At 29.5% G+C, this 19614-nt stretch overlaps 12 protein-coding genes across 12 annotated transcripts; 5 read left to right on the top strand and 7 right to left on the bottom strand.

The window, feature by feature from the left end:
- Nucleotides 1-604: 604 nt before the first annotated feature.
- On the top strand, nucleotides 605-1171 carry PRP38 (U4/U6-U5 snRNP complex subunit PRP38; the record flags this gene model as incomplete). Its single annotated transcript, XM_011274826.1, has 1 exon — nucleotides 605-1171. The coding sequence occupies one exon, from the start codon at nucleotides 605-607 to the stop codon at nucleotides 1169-1171; it is 567 nt and encodes a 188-aa protein (XP_011273128.1).
- Nucleotides 1172-1315: 144 nt separating this feature from the next.
- On the bottom strand, nucleotides 1316-1654 carry SMD1 (mRNA splicing protein SMD1; the record flags this gene model as incomplete). Its single annotated transcript, XM_011274825.1, has 1 exon — nucleotides 1316-1654. The coding sequence occupies one exon, from the start codon at nucleotides 1652-1654 to the stop codon at nucleotides 1316-1318; it is 339 nt and encodes a 112-aa protein (XP_011273127.1).
- A 347-nt stretch (nucleotides 1655-2001) lies between these two features.
- TSC13 (trans-2-enoyl-CoA reductase (NADPH) TSC13) lies at nucleotides 2002-2838 on the top strand (the record flags this gene model as incomplete). Its single annotated transcript, XM_011274824.1, has 1 exon — nucleotides 2002-2838. One exon carries the CDS (start codon nucleotides 2002-2004, stop codon nucleotides 2836-2838), a length of 837 nt encoding a protein of 278 aa, XP_011273126.1.
- A 308-nt stretch (nucleotides 2839-3146) lies between these two features.
- BN7_4590 (Cat eye syndrome critical region protein 5) lies at nucleotides 3147-4715 on the top strand (the record flags this gene model as incomplete). Its single annotated transcript, XM_011274823.1, has 1 exon — nucleotides 3147-4715. The coding sequence occupies one exon, from the start codon at nucleotides 3147-3149 to the stop codon at nucleotides 4713-4715; it is 1569 nt and encodes a 522-aa protein (XP_011273125.1).
- Nucleotides 4716-5618: 903 nt separating this feature from the next.
- BN7_4589 (60S ribosomal protein uL6) lies at nucleotides 5619-6191 on the top strand (the record flags this gene model as incomplete). Its single annotated transcript, XM_011274822.1, has 1 exon — nucleotides 5619-6191. One exon carries the CDS (start codon nucleotides 5619-5621, stop codon nucleotides 6189-6191), a length of 573 nt encoding a protein of 190 aa, XP_011273124.1.
- Nucleotides 6192-6710: 519 nt separating this feature from the next.
- On the bottom strand, nucleotides 6711-9074 carry UTP13 (U3 snoRNA-associated protein UTP13; the record flags this gene model as incomplete). The annotated part of the gene is made up of 1 exon (XM_011274821.1): nucleotides 6711-9074. The coding sequence occupies one exon, from the start codon at nucleotides 9072-9074 to the stop codon at nucleotides 6711-6713; it is 2364 nt and encodes a 787-aa protein (XP_011273123.1).
- Nucleotides 9075-9542: 468 nt separating this feature from the next.
- On the bottom strand, nucleotides 9543-10470 carry BN7_4587 (uncharacterized protein; the record flags this gene model as incomplete). Its single annotated transcript, XM_011274820.1, has 2 exons — nucleotides 9543-10174; nucleotides 10251-10470. The coding sequence occupies 2 exons, from the start codon at nucleotides 10468-10470 to the stop codon at nucleotides 9543-9545; spliced, it is 852 nt and encodes a 283-aa protein (XP_011273122.1).
- Nucleotides 10471-10705: 235 nt separating this feature from the next.
- BN7_4586 (uncharacterized protein) lies at nucleotides 10706-12199 on the bottom strand (the record flags this gene model as incomplete). The annotated part of the gene is made up of 1 exon (XM_011274819.1): nucleotides 10706-12199. The coding sequence occupies one exon, from the start codon at nucleotides 12197-12199 to the stop codon at nucleotides 10706-10708; it is 1494 nt and encodes a 497-aa protein (XP_011273121.1).
- Nucleotides 12200-13189: 990 nt separating this feature from the next.
- Nucleotides 13190-14122, bottom strand: BN7_4585 (uncharacterized protein; the record flags this gene model as incomplete). Its single annotated transcript, XM_011274818.1, has 2 exons — nucleotides 13190-13785; nucleotides 13900-14122. The coding sequence occupies 2 exons, from the start codon at nucleotides 14120-14122 to the stop codon at nucleotides 13190-13192; spliced, it is 819 nt and encodes a 272-aa protein (XP_011273120.1).
- Nucleotides 14123-14396: 274 nt separating this feature from the next.
- BN7_4584 (uncharacterized protein) lies at nucleotides 14397-15872 on the bottom strand (the record flags this gene model as incomplete). The annotated part of the gene is made up of 1 exon (XM_011274817.1): nucleotides 14397-15872. One exon carries the CDS (start codon nucleotides 15870-15872, stop codon nucleotides 14397-14399), a length of 1476 nt encoding a protein of 491 aa, XP_011273119.1.
- A 1032-nt stretch (nucleotides 15873-16904) lies between these two features.
- Nucleotides 16905-17657, top strand: BN7_4583 (uncharacterized protein; the record flags this gene model as incomplete). Its single annotated transcript, XM_011274816.1, has 1 exon — nucleotides 16905-17657. One exon carries the CDS (start codon nucleotides 16905-16907, stop codon nucleotides 17655-17657), a length of 753 nt encoding a protein of 250 aa, XP_011273118.1.
- Nucleotides 17658-17840: 183 nt separating this feature from the next.
- On the bottom strand, nucleotides 17841-19517 carry BN7_4582 (ABC1 kinase family protein; the record flags this gene model as incomplete). Its single annotated transcript, XM_011274815.1, has 1 exon — nucleotides 17841-19517. One exon carries the CDS (start codon nucleotides 19515-19517, stop codon nucleotides 17841-17843), a length of 1677 nt encoding a protein of 558 aa, XP_011273117.1.
- Between the last annotated feature and the right edge of the window lie 97 nt (nucleotides 19518-19614).

Raw genomic sequence — 19614 nt, 5'->3', positions numbered from 1 at the left:
TAATAATGTTATAAAATCACTAAAATTAGAACTCTCTTTGAAATAGTTAGTAACATAACCTTGATAAAATAGACATAATATACCAAATTCCAAACAAATGATCAGGATTGTTAATACTGGCAAGTATAGGTCATAGAAAAAACGGCACAAGGCACGATAATTTAAAGACATGTTAGTATCCCAATTCGTCATGGTCGAAATCGGACTGGGAAAGAAGTGAACAACGTTATCATCATAAAAAAAGCATTTTGTTTGTTTGAAATTTGGTATTATTGTTAATCTTTGAGGAGCACGTACAATTTGTATATCTTTTCTATTGATCCACTGATCAAATAATACATCTAATCTTGAAAAACCATGATTGTTTTGAGTATTTTTGATAAATTCTAGTAATATAAAAAGTAAAATCTCAGATGGAAAATTTTTTGTTCTTTTTATACCTGAAAAAAAATTGCACTTTAAAAAAAAAAAAAAAAACTTCTGAAAATCTGAAAACTTCGCGAATTTTTATAAACTAGGGCATAAATAAATTTTGTATATAAATTAAAATCAAATCCACTAAAATTGAATTGATTATTGAGAATTGTAAAGGATTATAAAGGCCATGGTTGGAAAGGGAATCATTGTGGATAGAGAACTATCAAAATCCACACATAAAGGACAAAATTCCATCTTATTAATTGAAAAAATCATAAGAGAACGAATATTTGATTCTTTATATTGGAAACAATATTGTTTTAATGTTAATGCTGCTTTAATATTGGATCGTTGTGTTGAGATACGATGTGTTGGTGGTCTTGAGACAAGTGGGAAACCAATGGGGTTTATTTGTTTATTAGTTAAATTGATTCAATTGATGCCTCAAAGAGAAATTATTGAATTTTATTTAAATCAAGGGAAATTTAAATATTTGAAAGTATTAGCAATGGTTTTCATAAGGTTAGTTTATAGAGATGGTGGGTTATTAAAGAAACAATTGAATGATTATAGAAAAGTTAGATTATATGAACATGGAGAATATAAATTAAGTTATGTTGATGAAATTGCTGATAAGTTATTAAATGATGAAATGTTTATAGGTTTGAATTTACCATATATGAAGACCAATGGTGATGATGAAAGTGATGATGAGAGTGATGGTTCAGATGAGGATGATAGTGATAGTGATTAATGAGCTTACGAATATAATATAATACATGAAATCTAATTTACACTAGTATACAATTCATTAGCCATAACATAGTAGTCACTTTGAAACAAAGCACGCTGATAAGTAAAGAACACCGGGTTTCAATATAACAAACAATATTCCCTTCTATAACCCTCTTTTAACTCTTTTAACATTACCACCACCAACACTTGTAGTTGAATCTTGTTTTCTTTTTTTATTATTTAATCCAATTGAAGATTCTTGTAATAAAACATCTAAATTTAAAGAATCTGGTAATATAACATCTCTAATCATATTACCTCTTATATTTATATAATCTAATAATTGAGGATCACGATTTTTAATATTCATTTTAACTTTTTTAAGAATTATATTCATATTTGGTGATACTGATATTATAGTACCTTGAATAATGGTTTGATTTTTCAATTCAATTTGAACGGTTTCATTGTTTAGTTTCATTAAAAAGCGTACCAACTTCATCTTGTATTTAATAATAGTCTAGTTTCTTGATCTTATTTGATTATAATCAAAGTAGTTCTTTTCTAGCGCTTAATTCAACTTTTCACTTAAATAAAAGTAAAGTAAACCAGCATTCGCGAAGGAAAACGCGAAAATTTAAAAAACAAATTTATTGAACAGTGAAATAAATGACAGATATTTCGTGAAAAGAGGGTAACAATCTATGATATTACCTAATCAATTACATCATCAAGTTTGTGATTTTTTTGAATTTGTTGGATTTTCAACAGGTTTTTTGTTAAGATCAGATCAGAAATGATCAATTGAATCAATTGAAAGTTAACAATTAGGGTTATCAATTGATCACAATGGGTTCTATCAAAGTCAATCCAAGAAGTAAAAACATCAAACCAACAACCATTGAATTGGTTAAACCAGATTATAATGCCCTGGTACAACAATTATCTACTCATTCAAAATTAAACAAGAATAGATTAAGAATTACATCAATTAATGGTAAATTAATTAATAAAAATGAAGAGTTATTGGATCAAACCGAGGTTTATGTTAAAGATATTGGTCCACAAATTGGTTGGAGAACTGTTTATTTAATTGAATATTTTGGTCCAATTTTGGTTCATTATTTTATTTATAATTATTTAGCTCAAAACCCAATCTCATATAAATTAATTTATCAAATGAATTTAATTCATTATGGTAAAAGAGAAATTGAAAATGTCTTAGTTCATAAATTTTCAAATTCAACAATGCCATTATTTAATTTATTTAAAAATTCATTCCATTATTGGGTTCTTGGTGGTTCATTATCATTAATGTATTTAGATTTAGGTAATTTATCAATTCCTCAATTAGAAAAATACTTAAATCCAGATTATATTTTTTATATTTGGGTTGGAGCTGAATTTTTCAATGCAGTTACACATATTCAATTAAGATTATTAGGTGATAAAACAGTTAGAAAAGGATTACCAAGAACTCCACCATCTGGAGGATTTTTTGAAATTTTCATTAGTCCAAATTATACAATGGAAATTTATGGATGGATTTGTGTCTTCTTATTAAATCCAAATATCTTTACATTGATTTTCTTAGCTGTTGGAGCTACACAAATGTATTTTTGGAGTATTAAGAAACAACAAAAATATGGAACAAAGAAATCTTTTTTAATTCCATTTATTTTCTAATCAATTGAATAAATAACCAATCAATTAACCATCAATTGAATACTTTTGTATATTTTTGTATAGTAAATTAAAACAATGCAGTCTAATTTTTATAGCCTATTTTAGCAATTTTTTATGCGCATTTTCACTTTTTTAGCAACTTTGCAATTCTCGAAAATTCGGTGACGTCTTCGCGAATTTTTATATTCTCAAATTTAGTACGTGGAGATTTTTAATATATAAGGAAGTGAATTTCCTTAAAATTTATTTACTTTTATTAATTTTTGATCAGTAATTATAGATTTTATTGATTATTTTATTATACAACAATGTCGATACACAAGTCTACATCATTCTTAAACAATGATGGGATTGATGAATTGAAACCAACAAGAGCTAAAAGAGTCTCATCCCTTTCTCTAAGTGATCAATGGGGTGGGTCAATGACAAAATTGACTGATTTAAATTCAAGTACAAATTTAAAGAAATCAGGTTCTAAATCATCTTTTTCAAGTTCAAGACGTGGTTCATCAGTTATTCGTACCAAGAGAGAAGTTATTGATCATCAACGTGTTGCTTCTTATGCTTTTGCTTTTGATATTGATGGTGTTATTGTTCGTGGTCCTGAAACTATTCCAGAAGCTGTTGAAGCTTTAAAATTATTAAATGGTGAAAATAAATATAATATTAAAGTTCCATATATCTTTATTACAAATGGTGGTGGTCGTTCTGAAGCTGCTAGATGTAAAGAATTATCAACAAGATTAGGTATTGAAGTTACTCAAGATCAAGTTATTCAAGGTCATACTCCAATGAGAGATTTAGTTAATGTTTATAAAAATGTCTTGGTTGTTGGTGGTGTTGGTGATACTTGTCGTAAAGTTGCTGAAGAATATGGTTTTAAAAATGTTTATATTCCATTAGATATTATGAAATGGAATCCATCAGTTTCTCCATATTATAATTTAACTGAAGAAGATTTAAAAGTTACCAAAGATGCTGATTTCTCCAAGATTCCAATTGATGGTATTTTGGTTTTTGCAGATTCAAGAAATTGGGCTGCTGATCAACAAATTATTTTGGAATTATTATTATCTAAAAAGGGTGTAATGGGTACAATTTCAGAAACTTTTGATCAAGGTCCACCAATATATTTTGCTCATTCAGATTTTGTTTGGGCTACAGATTATAAATTAACAAGATATGGTATGGGTGCTTTACAAGTTTCTATTGCTGCATTATATCAAGAACATACTGGTAAAGAATTAAAAGTTACAAGATTTGGTAAACCTCAACGTGGTACTTTCCGTTATGCAAATAAAGTTTTAGGTAAATGGAGAAAAGATGTCTTGGATGATTATTTAGAAAAGAATGATTTAAATGATGATGATTTAGAAGATGATGATGTTGCAGAACAAGTTGATGAAGGTTTAAGAAAGCAAAATGGTGATTTTGTTGATTCAGATTCTGAAGATGAAGAAGATGATGATGAACCATTAACTGTTCAAAAATTGGGTCAAGTTTCATTAGATTTACCACCTGCATCAACTGTTTATTTTGTTGGTGATACTCCAGAATCAGATATTAGATTTGCAAATTCTCATGATACATCATGGCATTCAATTTTAGTTAAGACTGGTGTTTATAAAGATGGTTCAGTTCCAAAATATCAACCAAAACATACATGTGAAAATGTCTTGGAAGCTGTTAAATATGCTATTGAACGTGAACATCAATTGGAATTGAAAGAATGGAATGAATCTGCAGTTGATGTACCAGTTGTTAAGACTGAAAAAGAAGTTGTTGGTGATGATGAAGAAGCTGTTAGTGAAGGTGTTGATAGATTAAAATTATCAAATCGTGATGATGGTAAACCAAAAGCTACATTTGGTTTATAATCATATTGAATAAGCTCATATTTTTTATTTCAATAATATATAGAAACTACAGGTTTAGTTTTAAATTTGCTATGTTTAAACAATAGATGACATTGGTTTATGAAATTTGATATTGTAGATAGTCATATACTATAACATAACTATGTCTATAGCTCATAGATCATAAGCCATAAGCTATAGGTTCAGTTTGATGATTGAAAGTTGTAAGTTAAGTGACATCTGTACCCAAATGTATAATCAACATAAGGAATCTCTACACGAACCCCTTTTATAGTAAATCATGATCTACAATAACATACGATAATTTAGCGTACAAACTTTAGTACTTTACCAGTTCACCTATCTAACAATTGCTATCAAAAGCTAAGCAATTGCTATGAAATAATCCATCAATGGAGAAATGGATAAACTATTAATTGATCATGTAACCACCACATTTCATATTTTTATACCCACAAGTTCACAAGTTCATGACTCCGAGATTGTATATCATGCATCAGCTGAGATTTAAGAAATTAGCTTGGTTTCAGTGAAACAGGGCTTAGAGTGGTGGTAAATTACCATACAATTTGATGATTTTTTGATGAAACAGTGTTATATAACTCAAATGGATACCAATGTATGAAACCATCTCAATTGCTTATATTCTCTCACTTTACTGATTTTGTTGAGTATTAATTGAAATAAAATGAGTACAAAACATTTTTGGTTATATTGCTTATGTAATATTCACGAGATTGTAATTTACCCTCCTTTTTCCTCAAATTCGCGATTTTTTTTGTTCCAAACAATTTTTTTTTATACACCATAAACTTTTTCATTTTGAAAACTTTTCACCTTTTATTCTTTCTAATTAACCAAGTTTGAAACTTTGAATATTATAATACCAATCCAGTACCCAAAATGAAATACATTAAAACTGATCAAGTCTTAGATATCCCAGAAGGTGTCAAAGTTAACATCAAATCAAGAATCATCACTGTTACTGGTCCAAGAGGTACTTTAACTAAAAATTTAAGACATATTGATATTACTTTTACCAAAATTTCAAATAAACAAATTAAAATTACTGTTCATAATGGTGATAGAAAACATGTTGCTGCTTTAAGAACTGTTAAATCATTAATTTCAAACATGATTACTGGTGTTACTAAAGGTTATAAATATAAATTAAGATATGTTTATGCACATTTCCCAATTAATGTTAATGTTGTGGAAAATGATGGTTCAAAATTAATTGAAATTAGAAATTTCTTGGGTGATAAACAAATTAGACAAGTTCCTGTTAAAGAAGGTGTTTCTGTTGAATTTTCTGCTAATCAAAAGGATGAAATTGTCTTGTTAGGTAACTCTGTTGAAGATGTTTCACAAAATGCTGCTGATATTCAACAAATTTGTAGAGTTAGAAATAAAGATATTAGAAAATTCTTGGATGGTATTTATGTTAGTGAAAAAGGTGTTATCAGTGATGAATAGATTTGTCTTTTCTAAACTATCATGATGCTTTATGAATTTTCACTTGTACATTTGTTGTTTTTTGGTTTTAGTTTTAGTTTTGTTTATATATTAATTTAAAGCAATTTGCTTTACATTTTGGGGAATCATTATAGTGCTCAATTAAATATAGAGCCACCTATGATTTCTATTCGTAATAATTGGGCGATCCAATGAACATTTTATTGTAGAAGATGCGAATTTTATAAATTGATTTAGAATATGATTTTGAATCCTTTTGATTTAAAGTTATGTTTTTGAATTGATTTTAAATTTTGTTATCTGTTCTCTTTGGCCTTGTCTTATGTTTTGAAATTGATTTCTGGAATAATTGAAGTTTCAATTATTGATTGAAATCAATAAATCTCAAAGCCTAGATCATATTGATCTATAGAATGGAAATGGATTGTTCATATGAGATAAAATTGTGGTATTATGATGTAATATGCTCTTAATATTATCTACAACACACATCAATGACTATATGCATATATTAACAATCTATATCTTACTCATTTCTTCTAATGAATAATCTAATATAAAACTTTGTTCAACTAATCCATCAATTCTTTCATAATGTCTTTCATTATATGGAATAATACTTGAAATTAATCCAACTAATCCAGGAATTTCAATTAATCTTTCAACACTAAATTTTAATAATAATATCTTGATTAGTTTTTGACAAACTTGGAAAAATTTGGCATTAACATTCCATGTTCTAATTCTTTTAAATAATAAAATAATTTGTTCATCATTTAAAGTTCCAATAACTTGATCTAATTCTTCACCAAGTATGAATTCACCTTTTGAATTATTTCCTGCAATACTTGATCTTAAAACATTATATAATCTCATTGGATGATCTAAAGTTAATGCTAAAAGGAAAGCTTCACCCCATCTTTTAGAATTTATAAAATTTTGTAATGATTGTTCTTGTTCTATTTTCAATTTATTATCTTCTTCTTCTTTAGCTTGTAATTCTTCACTATTATCAATCCATATTTGGAAAACACCATCTGCATCTGCACTTATAAATTCATCACCATTATTCTTAACAATTAAAGCCCAAATTCTATTAACATGAGCATCAAGTGTCTTAATACATTCACCTGTACTTAGATCCCATATCTTTATTAATCCATCAGCACCACTTGATACTAATTGTTTAGAATCATTTATAAATTCAACTCTTTGAACAGAATTTGTATGACCTTCTAAAGTTTTCAAACATGTAAAATTTGTTAATGACCATATTTTAATAGTTTTATCACCTGATGCAGTAGCTAAAATTTTATCATATTTACAAAATTTAATATCCCAAAGACCTCTTTTATGATTTTTTAAAACACCAATAGTTTCACCAGTTTCTAAATCCCAAACTTTACCAGTTTTATCATATGATGCAGTTGAGAAAAATTCATCATTTGGAGAAATATCTAATGAATTTATATCTTTTTCATGTGCACGTCTTGTATATTCAGATGCACGAACTTCATGTATTTCACCATTCCAATTTTTTGGATTTGGAATTTTCCATTTCTTAATAGTTAAATCATTTGATGCAGTTAATAAGAAACTTGGTGCAATTCCATTAGTTTCTGATCTTGGTAATCCAACAGCTGAAACACCACCAACATGACCTTTAAAAACTGCAAAACATGTCCATTCTTCTTCATCTTCACTAAATTTCCATAATCTTGCTTCTTGATCTTTACTACCAGTTGCTAACCATAATCCATCTGATGAAACATCAATTGCATTTAATAAATCTGAATGACCTTCAATGATTTCAACTTCTAATGGTGCTCCTAATGGATCTATTATACGTAAGCCTGGAGAATTTGTTGCTAATGCTAATTTATTTAAATTTGAACCACAATATCTCATATCTGCAATTGTACCATGATTACCTGCAATTTTCTTGGAAATTATAATTTCTTCATTTTGTTCTAATGTTGATAAATCAATTTCAAATAATGTTTGATCAGATAAAACTAAATAAATAACATCATTATCAGTATGTAAAACTCCAATAATCATTAATTCTTCAATTGGTTTCTTAGATTGTGTAAATAATTCACCAGTTGATGGATTCCATATTTTGAAAATTGCATCACCACCACCTGTATAACATAATTCACCATCTTGGGTATTAATAAAACCAACAGTTTCAACTTGTTGTCTTGTCGGTATAGTTTTACGTAATTTCCAATATTTTGTATCCCAAATTAATAAAACATCATCACGACCACCACTTATGAATATTGATCCATCATTATTGAAATCTAATCCACGAACAGCATTATTATGTTCTTGTAATGAAACAATTTGTTTTCTTTTAACTAAATCCCAAATTTTAATCATACCCATTGTATCACCACTTGCTAATTTCCAATTTGATGAATTTAATTCACCATAAAATTTTAATGAAGAAATTGTGGAACCATGACCTTTAAAAGAATGTGTAATATAACCATTTTCAATATCAAACACTTGAACAACACCATCACTACCACCAAGAGCTAATAAAGTAGAAGTTTCATCAACATCAGAAACATAAACTGGTGAAGATAATTTTAAATTTTTAATAAATTTTGATTCATGTAAATTATAAACTTTCAACTGTTGAGATTGAGATATCATACAAACATATTTCCCATCTGGTGTTATTGCTAAAGAAGTTATAATTTCACCATCACCTTCTAATTTTTCTTGAACTTCATTAGTTATTAAATTTGTTATAACAACATCTTCAAGAACTGCAGATACAAGAATAGATCCATCTGAAGATAATGAAGCTAACGAACCACCAACGTAGAAAGGTGTTAGTTCTGTATTAGCATATGTGGTCTTCAATGACATCTTTGAAAATATGATTTCTATTAGATTCAAAAGATTTAGATGGATCAAATTGTTATACTTTCGGGTTTTTCAAATTTAATTTAATTTGTTTATACATGAAAAAAAATTTGAGCTCATCGCTTATGTAATATTTTCGCGTATTCGCGAGGGTATAAGCACCAAATTAATTTACAATTTTAACAAACTTTTTAAACAGGTTTTAGTTGAAAACGAGAAGCCTTGTTGTGTTCAGTGGTGTCCATAATGTCTCAAGAATAATGCATTCTGCTAACCAGGGGGGTTAAGATTGGAACTATAGCATCATCAATATCAGACATACCATAAATATTTATTGAAATTAAAAGAGAGAAAAGTGAAAAGTGTAAAAGAAAGTGAAGCATTGAGGGGTGCAAATAGAATAGGTATTAAAGCACATGATAATTAGCAATATGGTAATCTGGTGAATCTTCATTTGATGTTTTTGTTTAATCATTTATCCTTTGCAGAGGATTTAAAAGATAAGTTAGATAAATCTTTAATAATATCAGTAGATGTATCTTCAATTTCATCAATCTTTTTAAGTGTATCATCATCTGATTCTAATCTTTTTATAAAAGATTCAACCTTCTCGTGTAAAGCTAATGAAAACCTTGTATCCAATCTTTTTTCAACAGTAAGATAAATCTCTGTTAAATCTAATTGTTGTAGAATCACAAAGATTTTTTGAGATATCTTTCTTTTAACCTGTGCAGTATACCAGGGGTGGAGTTTATGGTTAACTAAATCTTCCAATAGTTTAGTGTCTAAATCTTCAAAGACTGAATGGAATATGTCATCAATCATATCCAAAGTTGAGTTTTCTAATGCTTCTGGGGAAATATCCTTTACATCTGCAAGTGTTTCATTTTTTATCTCTTGTAATATCATATAGACTTCTTTGCACAAATCAATATTTTCTAAAATGGTTAAATATAAATAAATATCCTCCCGATCTATAGAAGATGAATTTATATTCTCTTGGAAACTTTTTTGTTGTTGATCTTCTTCAAATAGCTGAATAATGTTAAGAGGTCCAATTTCTTGTATTTTCTGTGAATCATTTGATTTAATACCAACGCGTTCTAAATGAATACAATCGGTTAGTAAAGTTTCAATGCAAATGTACCAATAAATTACTATGATTATAATTGTACATACCTAATCTTTGTGGAATTTCATCATTTAACCATTTTAGCTTAGAAGAGCTTAAATTAGCTATTTTACCAGCTGTGATAGTTGAAACCTTGTCAATTTTTGTAGTTAACTTATCTTCCTCAAATATTAAAGTAGCAGTAACATTGACATCGCCCTCTTTGGAAATCAGCTTGTCAATTTTGAAACTTTTGGTAAAGAAGCCTTTTTTAAATTGTGTAGACATTGAGATCTTAGCTTATCTTGCCGCTGATATCTAGTTTTTTGATATTGGATAAATCATAATGAAAGAAATTGCCACTGAAAAGCTCCCTGATAATTTTCATTTTCATATTGCAAGTTATATAAACTTTAACTTTAAATCAAAAGTTTAGATTAGCCGCCAATCGGTCAGATCTACACGCTACAAAATGACAGAAATCTATAGAGTTTTCAATATATTTCAAACGAATAATTGTCTTTTAAACATCACTGGTTGCTTTAATCAAAGGCTTGTTTAACAAGATAATCTGTGGCTCGTACTCAACTAGTTTATTATCCCTTGGGTAATCATCAGCTGGAGCTACTTCTAACTTGCTATCCTTCATACCTAAAATTGAAAAAGATGAATTTATATCACCACAAACCTCTTTTGAAGTAATTAAATTTATGTATCTGCGGAGACCCATCTCCACATCCTGTTCACCCAAGAATTCACGGTGTATTATATCAATACTTAATGACATTAAAGCTGCTTTCCGTATATTTTTGGTGTAATGAAATCTAGCTGGAATATCATTGAAGTAACTGATGAAGCGTGAGAATGGATGATTCTCTAAGAGTTGACTTTCTGTGGTGAAGTCTATTTGAGACATTCTATTATTTATACCGTAATGTTCAAAAATTGCAGACAATGGCATCAACTCTTTATAATACACATTTCTGGGAAACTTTCCATTGAAATCATCAAAATCCCGAGCAAAATAGCTAAAACTATTATAAGACTGGATATATGGTTGCCATCTGCAGCCACTAAAGTAATCGTGGCACTCTGTAACATTTACAGCTGGCAAGTCAACTTGAATACAATTTATCTCTTCTTGAGCTGATACTTCTTTCAAAAACTGATCGATTTTGGAATTTTTTGAAGTTATGAGCTCTCCAAATCCGTCTAAAAATGAAACATCCATACAGAGATTCTTTATGCATATTTTCAATCTTGAATTAGGGTTAGTCAAGATGTGATCAATAAAGAAGTCAATGTCCTTTTTTGAAGATACAATAATGGAATCTGATTTTTCATATGTCAATATATAACTTCTTGAACTAGTTTTGACATCCAAAAACTCGTACTCATATTTTGAACTGATTTGGTGTCTTTCATAAATCTCGTAACTTTCATATGGTCGATTTGGAAAATCGGGACCATATTTTAAGAAACATTCATCACTCATTCTCATTTTCTTTGTAGTACTAAGTACTAGCAAGAGTTGAACACTTTCAAATTCTTTGTACCTTATGTCCCCAAAATGATGGTAGAATACACTGTTCACTTGTAACAAGTTATTCATGTCTAGATTACCTTTTCTAGCAATCCTTTCCCATATCTCTAATGGAAATGTACCAGTAATTGAAGATCCTTTTTCTTCTTCTTTCTCTCTAATAATTACAGGCTCTTGGTCTTCTTCTTTGGAGAAACTTGAAACAATAAATGCTGGTAGCTGAAGCAGTTTAGATGCCATTATTGAGATGGAATTAAAGTAATATATTAAAGGAAAGAATAAAGTTTTGAACCTCCAATAAGCGACCAATACTGGTCTTAAGTAGTTAATAGCAATCATATCCCTATTTGTACTATATGGAAAGCGAATAGGATCTCTTTGTTCACATATCCATTTTTCAATCCATGCATATTTATATTGGATCTTTGACGTGATTTTCAAAAAGTAATTAAATATTTGGTGTGATCGAATCATTGTTATGTATGTTCTGTTATAACTTTTTGTTGTGAAGTATTTGTAGATAAATTAAAGAACTAGAGTTTAAGATATTAAATGAAACAGAGAAATAGGTTTATTTATATACGTTTCATATTCAGTGATCTCACTTAATTAACGCATACTCATGAGTTTGAACATCTCATCTTTCAACTCAATATTTTTTAGCAAAACATGAGGTCAAATATGAGAGTTTTCACGATTGGATACAGTTTTTTCCTTTCATTTTGTGATAGCTCTCTTATTTCCTCTCTTTCTTGATTCAAAAAAGGTTTCAAAGGGTTGAATTAAAAGTCTGTAGTCATTAGTCATTATACAATTTTTACAACACTATTGATCTAATTTTGAGACCTTTTCCATGATCTCGCTAAAATGTATCAATATATGAAAGTAATTTACTCACCAATTTACCGCTAAAATGTATCAATATATGAAAGTAGTACTCACCAATTTACTCTCATATATGAAGCTCCGTGGACCGTCACCTCTGTACTAGTATACTTGTATTTATCGACTCTATATGTTATATTAGCTTCCAAAATAGTCCGACAAAATCCGATAGATGACATAAAACGAATTCGCGAGTCAATACATAGTATAGTGAGGGAATTACATGATTATGTATACTATATAATACAACAAACTTTTTAAAGGGGAGTTAGTTGGAATTTGGGAAGCTTTGAAGTCTTCAGTGATTACTATGATACCATATTGATGTTTCGTGAAGAATTCAAGTTGTTATTCAGGGAAGTTATTTTATCATTTGCGTCGAAATTCAATTGGAACTACAGCATCAACATGATCTGAATATCAATATCTGACATATTGCCATAAATATTTATTAAAATTTGAAAAGTGGAAGGTGGTAGTGGAGAAGAAAATAAAATTTGAATTGTTCAAATATCATAGCTAATCTTGAAGCTCATAAATAGCGATTGTTTAGGCTAGATTCTCAGTTGAAGCTTTTGTTTATTGATCTTTTGGAGATACATGTTGTCTACCTAACGACAAAACTGCTAAATCACCTTCATCAAAATGCGTAATATCCCCATTACCAACAGTTTCTTGTGCATTGTCCTCGGATTCTTCTATTTTTTTCTTGAATGACTCTATATGGGACTGTAAAAGAAGAGCAAGTGAATTATCTAATCTCTTCACCATAGGTATATATAGATCTAATAATTCCAAATCCTTCAAGTAACAATATATATTGTCGTACAAAACTCTCGATACCTTTCTCTGGTAGTTTTTGTCAGATATTCCTTCAATTTGATCTTTGACTAGCTTCTTTTGAATACCCAAATCCAAATAATGAAATAAATTGGAGTATAATTCGTCGATTAGGTCTAGAGTTTCATTACTCAACGCACTAGGCGAATTGGCTATGAAGTCATTTGCAACGTCATCATTGATCTCATTCAATCTTTGATATATGTCAAATTTCAAATCAACTTTTTCCATAACGTGTAAAAATAAAGTTAGATCTACTTCAACTATGGCTGGGGTCTTGTGTAAAATATTGACATCTTCTTTCAGTAAATCTAGAACAGCTGGAACACCAATTTCTTTAATTTTAGTCATTGATACCCCTATACGATCTTATTATTAAAACTAATTAGCTGAATATTCTTGATTAAACAAAAAAACATGTAGATGATTAAAATAATTATGATACTTACCTAAAAGATTGTAAATGTGGCTATTTAACCAATTTAGTTTGGTAGAGTTGATTCTTTCATTTGTAGAAACGGAAATGATCTCATCAAAGTTGGTTCTGAGCTTCTTTTGATCATCTAAAACCAAACTTGCAGTAACCTTGATTAAATTAGACTCATAAACATCCTTTAGTTCAAATGTCTTTGTGTGTAGTAATATAACCTGGATGAGATGATCAGTTGACATGATGAAGAGCCCAATTTCTAACACCTTTCTGCTTTGTCTCTAAAGCTTTGGTATTGGTGAAGAATACATTTTAAAAGAATAATTGCCACTGGAAATCTTGTCAACTATATTGGATTTTTATGAAGGAGGTTCTAAAACTTTAATTATCTCCAAAGTACATATTCGCCAATCTTATATCTACACAGTGGAAAATGACAGAACTTTATAAATTTTGTATATATTATGAGCTTTGAAGCAGTCTTCTATATATATAGATTAAGTTATTAAACATTTTTTAGGTATCATTAGTTGCTGGTTTGTTTATCAAGACAATCTGTGGCTCGTATTCAACAAGTTTATCAAGCAATGGGAAGTCATCTGGTGGTACTTCTAGCTTGCTATCTTTCATACCTAAAATTGAAAATGATGAATTTATATCACCACAAACTTCTTTTGAAGTTATTAAATTCATGAATCTGTAGAAAGACAACTCAACATTCTTCTCGGTCAGAAATCCTCTATTTGTTATATCTATACTTAAAGACATATTACCTGCTTTTCGTATAACTTTCATATCATAAATAATCGGCGGAACCCCATCGCAGTAATTGAGGAAACGTGAAAATGGATTGTTTTCCAAAACTTGACTCTCCTTAGTGAATCCTATTTGTGATACTCTGTCGTTTTTACTATATTGATCAAAGAATCCAGAAACTGGCATCAATTCTTTATAATAGACATTCTTGGGAAACTTCCCATTTGAATCTTCAAGGCCCCGAGCAAACAATCCAAGACTGCTATAAGATCTAAGATGTGGTTGCCATCTACAACCACTAAAGTAATCATGACACTCTGTAACATTCACAGCGGGCAAGTCAGCTTTTATACAGTTCAACCATCCTTGGGTTGATAGTTCTTTTAAAAAGTGATTGATGTTGGAATTCTGTGAAGTTATAAGCTCTCCAAAGCCGTCTAAAATTGAAACATCCATACAAAGGTTCTTTATGCATCTTTTCAACGGTGAATTTGGATTGGTCAAGATGTTCTCAATGAAGAAATCAATATCTTTTTTTGAAGAAATAATAATAGAATCTGATTTTTCATATGCCAAAAAATCCTCTTTTGGACTGGTTCTGACATCTAGAAATTCATACTCATACTTTGAGCTTATTTGATGACGTTCATAGATCTTATAGCTTTCATATGGTCGATTTGGAAAATCTGGACCATACTTTAAGAAACATTCATCGCTCATTCTCATTTTTTTTGTAGTACTAAGCACTAGCAAGAGCTGAACACTTTCAAATTCTTTATACCTCATTCTCCCAAAATGATGATAGAATACACTATTCACTTGTAATAAGTTATTCATGTCAAGGTTACCCTTTTTCGAAATCTTTTCCCATATCTCTAACGGAAATATACCAGTAATTGAGGATCCTTCTTCCTCCTCTCTAATTGTTACAGGCTCTTGGTCTCCTTTGAGAAGATTTGAGAGATTACTTGCTGATAGCTGAACCATGTTAGATACCATCATTGAGATTGAATTGAAGTAATACATCAATGGAAAGAATAAAGTTTTGAACCTCCAATAAGCAACCAATATTGGCCTTAAGTAGTAAATAGCAACTACATCCCTGTTCCTAAAAAGTGGTAAAGGACTCTTAGGATCTATCTCATGCCATAACCATTCTCTAATCCATGGTGCTTTTTTTTCAAGTTTATTGAAAACCTTTAAAAGTTTTTCAAAGATTTGGTGAGAGCGAATCATTGTTATGTACTTGTTATATATGTATGTTCTTATGTGTTTTTTTGATAAGGAGTGTTCTGTAGATGAATATAACAAACAATCAGAGGTGAAATGAATTGAAATAAAATGGAGAAATAGGTTTATTTATACTTTTTATATTCAGTGCTCTAATTTAATTGACTAATTCGCATACTCAGTTTAATACCTCATCTGAATTTGTGGACAAAACATGAGATATTTAAACGAGTAAAATTGAGCTATTCATTAAGAATTCCAATGAAATATAAGGGTTACTTTATGCTTATTGTTATCTTACAGACATAGTTCCATATATATTATGAGATTAAATTACCTCTGTACTTGTACACTTTCGTTAAAATCGACTCTATATGTTATATTAGCTTCCAAAGTAGTCCGACAAAATCCGATAGATAATACATAGACACATAAAACGAATCCGCGAGTCAACAATATAGTGAAGAAAATTTGTGTATTAAAAGGAGATAGAATTCATTTTATTCTCTTTTGAATTGCTCACTCTGTAATATTTTGGGATTATCTACCACATAAGAGTTTAAATTTACTCTATTTTCGCCTTTTGAAAATTGAAAATTTATGAATTCTAGTTTCTGTTGACATTAAAAACTTTATTATAAGTTAAAAATCGCAAGACTTCAAATTCTGTGAAAATAAAATTGCAAATTTGAGCTTTTTAATGAGTTAGAACTGTGACTCGAGGCTTTTTATATGCTTAAATATTTTTATTAGTGTAAATAATGTTCAATAACTTGTCAAAAAATAGAATATACTATTTTCATCACACTTCTCGGCCGAGTGAGACATATATATGAGATATTTAATAGTAGCGAGTTCTTTTCAAAAGAGCACCTAAATACAGAGAATATTAGTTATTAACACAACAGATAATTCAAATGAGGGATTAGATGAGGTATACGACTTTCAAAGTATAAAAACTTTCATTCGAAAGGAATTCCTCAAACCTTTTTATCTACTAACTCTATACCATAATACACATAAAAGAAACAATTGAGAATGTCAGAGCTTAAAAAACCAAATTTCAACCCATTAATTGGACCTGCTAATAAAGCAAGATATGAAAGCCTTTCATCCATTACCAAGGATGAAAAATTAGAGCTTGATTACTTGGATCTTGCAACTCAAATGGGTAATATATCATTAAATAATATTGAAACTGATAAAGTTGTCATAAAGGATGTTGGTATCGATACAATCACAAAAACATCTCTTGAAGTTATTGTGAATGCTGATAAAAAAGAGACAAAGCAACCAATTGAATCAATTGACGAAAAAATTAATCGTTTAGTTGCAGGATCGGTATTTGATCTCAGTTTAATAGCTCCAAAGATTGAAGAGAAATCTCATACAGATATCAAAGATGGAGCAGAAGCTGTAAAGACTAAGACTAAGAAACGAAGCAGAGATGAGGATGAAGATATTCCTAAATCAAAGAAACAAAAAGGACAAACCAAAGATCAAGAAACTGAAAAGAAGCTTTCTTTAATTAAAGAATCTAAACTTCGAAAGTCTAAAGTTGCTAGAAAGCCTATAGCTCAGAGACCGAAATCAATTAAGTCTAGATCAAAATCAAAATCTGTGAAGCCCAAATCAGATAAACCAAAAGCACAACCTAAAAAGATTGTAAATATTAAAGAGCCAGTTGTAAAAGCCTCGAGAAAACAACCTGGAAGAAAAACCAAAAGTGAAGCATCAAGTAAATGGAAAGAAACTAATACTAATGGTTTTATTAAATTGACTTGTACCTAAGCAAAAAATGGTCTAAACTTGACATTGGTTCTTTTTGGTCATAAAGTAATTAAAATAGAGGGCTATTGGAATTGCTAACAAATGGAAAGTTGTATCTGTATTATAAACATGATTTGTATTTCTAAAACTATGAACAAGTATAATGTAGTCTATGTATAATTGAAATGATATATGTGATGATTTTCAACCACTAAATATATCAATATCTTGAGGGTTTTCAATACCAAATTCTTTCATTTGTTTTAACATTTGATCTTGTAATAAATCCTCAACATTTTTGGTGTTGAATAGATATTGACTAAATTTTGATGTATAAAAAGTTATATCTGAAATTGTCAGTATTACAACAAAGATTGAATACCTTATTGAACGTTCAAATCTATACCAGAATCCTGGATGTTTAACATCCGGCTCATTTAAGTAATAACCTTTAACAGCTTCTCTTGTAAACAAATTGATACGGTTAACAGGTGCTCTATATTTTTGATTTAATAATTGAATCATTCTCATAGATCTGCCTAAAAAGATTAACTCAAGTGGGAATTTCTCAGTTTCTTGGAAAAATTTCTTGAAATTTTCTTTCATATATTCTTGTCTTTCAAAATTTGAAAGTTTTGCCAAGTTTTCACCACTTTTATGATATGGTTTTAATAAAGAAAAACTTGCAAACATATCTGATTGTTCTGAACCAATCCCCCATTTTATTGCAATTTTTTTCAATTCTTTATCATTAAGTTCAAACAAACTTTTCCAAAGGGCACAATATTCATACCTTAATGATTCTGGAAATTCAACGTATAATCCATGGTCTAATAGTACGATTTCTTGTATTTTGGTGTTCTTATTATATCTAACAAGTAAATTACCTGGATGTGGATCTGAATGAACAAACCCCCATTGGAAAATCATTTTGGAAAACAATTCAAGGTAATATTTCATGATTTTTTTTGTATTATATTGTGTTTTTAACTCTTGATAATCAGTTAATGGGAGACCATCACACCATTCAGAAGCTAAGATTCTCTTTGTTGATAAATCTTGATAATTTATAGGAACATGAACTTTATTATGTAAATAACCATCATCAGCAATGAACTTTCTAACCTTTTCACCATTTTGTAATTCAATTCTGAAATCAACTTCTTCCTTTAGATGATCACAAATGTATTGAGATGTAAAACTAACTGGTATTTCGAAGAAATATTCATAAATCTTGGTGAATACTCTATAAGTCATTAAATCAGCATCAATTTGCTTTGCAATATAGTAATGTTGAACTTTCAATGCGACTTGCTCACCTGTTTTCAATTCTGCCTTATGAACTTGAGCTATACTAGCACTTGCAATTGGTTTTTTCTCAATATAGTTGAAATAATCATTATAATTAGTACCCAATTCTTGTTGTAAAATCATATCAACCTTCTCCCAAGGATCTTCAGCAGCAGAGTCATATAACTTAGCGAATTTCTTTTGGAATGCAGGTGGTAATATAGATGCTTGGTTAGCAATGTTTTGACCTAACTTGATATAAAGACCTTTGTTTTCATTTAACAAATTGAAAAATCTATCAGCATTTTCCTCATGTAGAGCAGCAATATCATGTTGTTCATTGAATTTGAACTTATAATCATACCCGATCCTAGCTAGAACATAGAATGATTTAGCAGTTCTCGACCAAGCTGAATCGAAATAGTATTTATCAATCAAAAACCCAGCTCCTAGGAACCCAGTACCGTATACCGTAAACTTCAAGAATCTGGAACCCCCAGATGAACCATTTGAACCAGAAACACCAGCTCTTTTCACAGCAGCAGATGTAGCACTACTGGCAAACCGTCTTTGGACTAAGGACCTGAACATTTGATCCTATAATTTCCAATTCCCTTACTTTGTGAGGGATCTTTTGGATCTTGAAAGGTGTTCAAAGAAGTTTCGAAATGTTCAAAAATTGCTGACT

This window comes from Wickerhamomyces ciferrii, contig 00178 (genome assembly GCF_000313485.1).
Source record: "Wickerhamomyces ciferrii WGS project CAIF00000000 data, strain NRRL Y-1031 F-60-10, contig 00178, whole genome shotgun sequence".
In the NCBI taxonomy this organism is placed as follows: domain Eukaryota; kingdom Fungi; phylum Ascomycota; class Saccharomycetes; order Phaffomycetales; family Wickerhamomycetaceae; genus Hansenula; species Hansenula ciferrii.
This window is presented reverse-complemented; position numbering and strand designations above follow the sequence as displayed.